This window comes from Hyalella azteca, unplaced genomic scaffold, assembly GCF_000764305.2.
Source record: "Hyalella azteca isolate HAZT.00-mixed unplaced genomic scaffold, Hazt_2.0.2 contig11532, whole genome shotgun sequence".
In the NCBI taxonomy this organism is placed as follows: Eukaryota; Metazoa; Arthropoda; class Malacostraca; order Amphipoda; family Hyalellidae; genus Hyalella; species Hyalella azteca.
This window is the reverse complement of record NW_025941525.1, coordinates 33,744-40,124: the sequence shown is the minus strand read 5'-3', so window position 1 is coordinate 40,124 and position 6,381 is coordinate 33,744. Positions and strand designations below refer to the sequence as shown.

The 6,381-nt window shown below is 37.6% G+C and overlaps 1 protein-coding gene across 1 annotated transcript; it reads left to right on the top strand.

The window, feature by feature from the left end:
- The first annotated feature begins 1,215 nt into the window (after positions 1–1,215).
- On the top strand, positions 1,216–6,211 carry LOC108670663 (presenilins-associated rhomboid-like protein, mitochondrial). The gene is made up of 2 exons (XM_018158148.2): positions 1,216–1,303; positions 4,660–6,211. The coding sequence occupies exon 2, from the start codon at positions 4,736–4,738 to the stop codon at positions 5,771–5,773; it is 1,038 nt and encodes a 345-aa protein (XP_018013637.1). The 5' UTR covers positions 1,216–1,303; positions 4,660–4,735; the 3' UTR covers positions 5,774–6,211.
- Positions 6,212–6,381: the final 170 nt, after the last annotated feature.

The following is a 6,381-nucleotide window of genomic DNA, read 5'->3' as shown; positions in this document are numbered from 1 at the left end:
CCCGCCGTTGCATTTTTAAGGGCCGCTAGAATAAAGAGTAAAAAAACGACGTACAGACACTATTTGTTGAAGGTGATCCCACCATCCATCTTCACAACTCGACGACGGCTTCTAACGACGCACTGGCGGGCGCGAGCGAGAAGATAGCGGCACCTTATACTCTCCTCGTGTACAGGCTTACTTGCCGGATAGCCACCAAGCGACCGACACTTGCCATATCTACTAGCCGTCTGCACTATCCCCGTGTACAAGCACCTTAACGCCTATGATGCAACCGTCCGTCAATTAACATTTATTAAGCAAGAAATTTTCAATAGGTAAGGTTTATTTCGTGGTTAAAATTCTCTTGAATTTTAATTTAACCGTAGAGAGGAAAGCACATTCGGTTACAAGCCTTACAACAGCTATGGTAGCAGTGACGCGAAACCCTGCGACTGCTTCATCTAGACTTGGACACGCATGACTCGAATTTTTGGAGTGAATGTTACATGATCGTTTTTATTCAGAATATACAGTTAATTTGTTGAAGATGCCTTCACGCGTTGTCAAAAAATTTTATCTTTTCGGTTTTAATGAGCGCGCTAAAAGCTTAACTCACTCCAACCCTTTGCACAAATTAGCGTTTTGCGTACTACGTGAAAACGAAGCAGACAACAAATCTGATGCGGTTCGCTAGCTGGAGTCGTGATTTATTAAGCTACCTAGAATCGTTCAACCATGGCTTGAGTGTACATATTGTGAATAAGTATCTCCGTTGTTAATCAGATCATTATTGGTTTCGATTTGATAACTTTATTAGTAAAAACTTTCTATGATAAATATGTATATTAAAAATATATTATATCGTTTTAGATGGCAAATAGGCTTTTTTTACTGTAAAATGAAATTAATGAAATATGAAAACATTAACATTATAATACAAAACTTCATTATTTAGCCCAAATTTTACAATTAGTCATGATTATCGGACATATTTTTCGTAAATTTTCAGATTAAAAAGTGTTATCGTGTAAAATTTCTACCCATCACAAATAAAAATAATTTACTTTTAAATGGAATTTTTCACTTGGCAAACAATTTTTAATTGACTATAATATAAGGTGACCGTTCAATTCATATGCGGTAGTCATGAAATTATTAAAAAAGGCCCCATGAGCCCATTATGTGATTATTTGATTCTTCCTCAGTATTTCTTGCGGAAATTCCGTTCCGTATTTATGTCTCTTGCATAATTGTCTATGGATGTTTTGACAGCATTGTAGGTAATTAAGATTTACGAAGTTGTCTAGAGCCACGACTTGAGGTAATTTTTTGTACATTAATGTAAGAGGATGCCGAGGCTATAGGGATAGCTCCTAGTCTTCATTGTATTCAGTAGATTTTCCTTACAAAATATAAACCAGTGGTCCAGTTCCAGACTTCCAGTTAGAATTGCCAACACGTGAACGTGAAATGTTGAAAATGAAATAAACCATTTGATAATGGAAATTCATGTATTCTCATGTAATCATGTATCAACTACATATATCATACAGTATAGATTTAGATAAACTTTTCAAATTTTAGGAGGATCTGTTCCAATCTTGAATACCTACTAGGCTACTAGGTACCTAAGTACCTTAACATAGTTAGTTCGACTTAGTAGTAGGCTAGTAGCTACTAAGTACTAACTAGGTACTAAGGCAGTAAGGCTAGGCTAGGCAGCCTGTGTGTGACTAAATTTGGCATTTTGTGAGATCAATTCCGGCCGCGCTTCAAACTCTACTGCTAATTCGTAATTCCAACTCTCTTGTGTTCGAATTCCAATTGCTGTGTGTGTCCTGTGTGAGCTGTATTGGAATACGACACAGCTCGGAATTCTAACACTATTGAATATTGAACACTACTGAATTAGGCTTTTAATTAAGAGCTGTTAAGCTTTTAATTAAGGTAATTTTAATTTTTACATACAGCTCGCCAAGCTGTGTGTAAGCTCGTGGCTCGTTCCGAGCTGAGCTCGGAACGAGCCGCGTATGTCTAATTCCAAGCTGTGTTGGAATTAGTTTTTATGTGTCTAAAACTGTCTCTTAACTTAATCATATATTAATATATTTACCACTTGAAATTAGCAAATACAAGTATACTTATATGATTCCTAATATATTCACAAACTTATTTAAAAGTCTCAGATCATAATATTCTTTCAGTCTTTCTACACAAACAGTTTATCACTATTTGGTAGAGCAAGGCCTACTATCAACTTTGACAGGTTTTTTGATGTTCTCACTTCTTACTGAGTGATGTGCAGGGAATTATTGTGAGTACTTATGCGTTTGCAAGAGCATCGCCCGGTCTCTTATACACATCTAGATGTGTATAAGAGACAGGGATAGTACTTGCCGCTAGTTCATCCGCCGCTTGAACTGTCCGCGCTACTATATAGTCTCGTGTTCAGCCGCTCCAGAGGCATGCGCCGGCAAGTGCCCGAGAGGGACAACGATGTGTTGTTTTCTTCGCTGGAGAAGTGGCTAGTAGCGCTGATGCAGCCATGGTGAGAGTAGCTACCTGTGCCGGTCGTGTGAAATATCTTGGGTCAAGCGAATCATGGCTTGTTTGAACGATAATGCTTGTTAAGGCCGGTCCACACGCTCAGTTTTACACAGCGATTTATCTGCGCAGTTTCAAGTCGGAGTGAAACCGTTGCAATTTTTAGAGCGTCCACATCCACACGGTGCCGACTTATCTGTGTAGGCTAGTTTGCTCAGTTATGCGCAATCTCGCCATGGATACGTTTCGGACAAATTTACTGCCGAACTTGTGGCCTGTGTCTAAATTCAGTGAGCATGAAATATTTTTCAAAGTAATAAATGTAGCTCGATAAACTTGGTACACGTATTCATTAGGACCTAACGGTGATGTTTAGCTCGTGAACATTTTTTGGAATTTCACCTTCATTCGTGAGTTATGTGACGATACGTGCCGAAATTTGTAGTAAGCATGACATTTCNGTCTCAAACCATAATATTCTTCCTATAAAAACAGTTATTCACTATTTGGTAGAGCAAGGTCAACTGTCAAATTTGACACATTTTTCGATGATCTCACCAGGTGGCATGCATTGTCTCTCTTTGGATCTCAATATTTTCCCATTAGATGGCCAAGACCTAGTGTTTTGGCAGTATTTTGACGCGTAAATGTATGACGTCACCATTTCAACCATCAACAAACTCATGGAACTAAAACAAAGCCTAATATAAAGGAAATGCTTGAGAGGTGACGGAATTACCCACGATGTCGGAATATACCACGTTTACCCTACCGCGTTTATCATAACTTAACATAGAAAACACTAGTTGTTATTAATGAGATAACCTTAAGTCTATCACTGTCTATGTACATTATATTCTGTTTATGCAAGAAACCTCACGGAACATGCATTCATCATTAATGGTTTAATTTTTTTCAAACCAGCAGTGCCTTCTTAGGTTTCTTTACTAATGAACTCACCGCTTCCCCTCAGATCCATAAATATTGTGCATAAACAAATGCAAGCCTTCCCTAAAGGCCAAAAATATGGAAGTCACACCTTACTCTTACCCAGAACTGCTTACTCTGTTTTAAATACTCCATCACCAGAATTACCAAACCTCTACACTCATAATGATATACCTACTATTACTATGAGCAATCAGTGGCAATCACTATATGATATAAAAATTAATAGAATTGTATATATACTAATATGACCTGGAATATTGGGCAAAAGCTATCTATGAATGAGGTTAAATTGCTGGGAATTTGACCCCTGCTTGTATTGAATATTACTTTTTTCATAGCCCTCTCCCAACTTTTTCCATAAAAATAAGAAAGCAATGACACATTTTTACCTGCCAATTTCTAAAATTGTCTAGAAAATGATAGTATTCACCTGCAATTTCTGGAAAATACTGGTAGCTTTTGGTATTCCGGTAAATAGCTTTTGCTTGAGTGTCTTCTCCAGAGTGGGATCTGTTCATGAAAGCATTCTAAAACTAAAATTTACATCAAATTAGGCCATTGGTGTGGGATTTTTTCTTATGATAACACAAAATGCCCAAATGATAAGACTCTTATTCACAGGCTCACAGCTTCAATGCTTCATGGCCATGGGGCCGTAGGTAGTTAATGTCCAATTTTACAGTTTGGCTTGCTTAATTTTTTGGGACTCGGGGTTATTTGCTCACTGAGATTCATTAGTATGTTTCTTAAAAGAAAAGCAGCAATTAAGAGAAAATTGCTATTATTTATTGCAGATGCCAGTCCCTGGCAAATGGCCTATCATTCATATTTGTCCTTACAGAATACAGTTGATATAAATATTTTAGATTTATTTTTTAGAAGTGTTGAATGAACTCCTTGCAGGTTATCAATTTTAATTGTTTAATTGTAATTTAAATTTTTTAATTGTAATTTAATTTCTTCAGCCAACTAGTTGAAAAAGTCATTCTCCTATTTTATTTGTAATACTTACTGAGAGATTTTTGGAAATCAATCATAAAGTGGCATCATTAAAAATATTATATGCCTACATTGTTTTAGCTGTGTATTTCTGTATTATATATTATATTTTCATTAAAAGTATTATAGTTAGCTATCAAACTTGAATTTCAATAAGTTAAATTAATTTTCATTTGTTTTCAGGTTTCGCTCCAGGGTTCAAATCTAGATTCTATGTGTATATTATTGTTGCACATATCAAGTGTTGACACCATACAACATGACGGTGCTATCACGCCTACTGGGCGCCGCCTTGCGCACGTACAACAAAGTGCCGCTCCCAACATCAACTTCACACTTCCGAGCTCAAGTTCGTGGTTTCAAGAGGGCAAAATTGGCCAAAGACTCGTCGGTAACCATCACGCCCAAGGTTGAATTTGAAACACCAAATATTAGGAGAATGGGCCACAGTTTGATGAAGTGCTCCATTTTTGCTGCAGCATTTTGTACCACGACATATACGGGTGCTGTAATTTGGGAATACGAACGAGCCAGAAATCGACTAAAAAATCCATTTCAAGCCTTCACAAAATTCAACTGGAATGCAATGGAAGGCTGGAGAAACAAAGAGGGCGAGTTGAGGCAAACGCTCAATAAATGGTGGAATGATTTGTCAGATGGTCAAAGAGTCTTCTGGCCAATATTCTTCTTGAATGCTGCCGTGTACGCTCTATGGCAGGTACCTGCCCTTAAACTGGCAATGTTCAGATATTTTGCATTCTCTCCCGCTGCACATGCTGTCTGCCTGCCTATGATATTGTCTACCTTTAGTCATTACAATTTATTTCACTTGGGTGCTAACATGTACGTATTACATAGTTTTTCAACACCGATTTGTAGTAAGTTGGGCATGGAGCAGTTTCTCGGGCTCTACCTGTGTAGTGGTGTACTCTCATCCCTCGCAGGAGCCGCCTTCAAAGTTCTCATCAGAAGCTCAGTTCCTTCTATAGGGGCTTCAGGAGCCATCATGGGAATGCTGGGGTACTTTTGCTCAAAATATCCCGACTCCAGACTGGGTATTATTTTCATCCCTAATTTCAACTTTTCAGCAGAACAAGGTCTTATGGGCATTATGTGCCTTGATACAACGGGCCTTATTTTGAGATGGCGTTTATTCGATCACGCCGCTCATCTGTCAGGAGCAATATCAGGTATAATGTATGCCAAGTACGGACAACAACTCTGGGAGAAGAGACGCCCCATCTCACACAAGTGGCATGAATTGCGAGAAACGTTTACTCCAACTAAAAGTCGATAACTATAGTCATACCGCTGCAATTTTTTAACTGTCATTATGCAAGTGTTAGTTAATTTAGTGGAGAATAATTAGATTAATTTGGATAATAATTGTTGGTTAATTAATTAGAGAAACGACAAATTCGATGTTAAAAAATAAAATTTAGTATTGTCTAAATTTTGATGAGAATATATTTATGAGTCAACTATCCGACTCTGCACACTTTTGTCATCATAACCATGTTGTTGCTGTCACAGATTATCGAGTTTTTAAGCAGTTCCTAATTTATTTTTCGGAATGTGTTGCTCCACATTATCGTTCGGTAGATTATGTGTCAGTTGTACACATGATACATTTGGGGTTGCGTCTTGTAGATTGTTGTGGCATTCTCCCCTTAGATAAAAGTGTGGCAAGTTACGTTTGTATGTAGGGTTCGAGAACCCTCAATGCTAGTGTCGTGCGGAGATAATTGTAAGAAATATTTTCTGTACTACGCCAAACTTGATTTCAGTAAAATATAATCAGTCACTTGCATTTATCAATCGCTATCTTACCTTCAGGCAGTTCAGGATGTATTCAACATCTATACTCATGAATTAAACGATCTAAATTTTTTTTGGGAGGGGGGG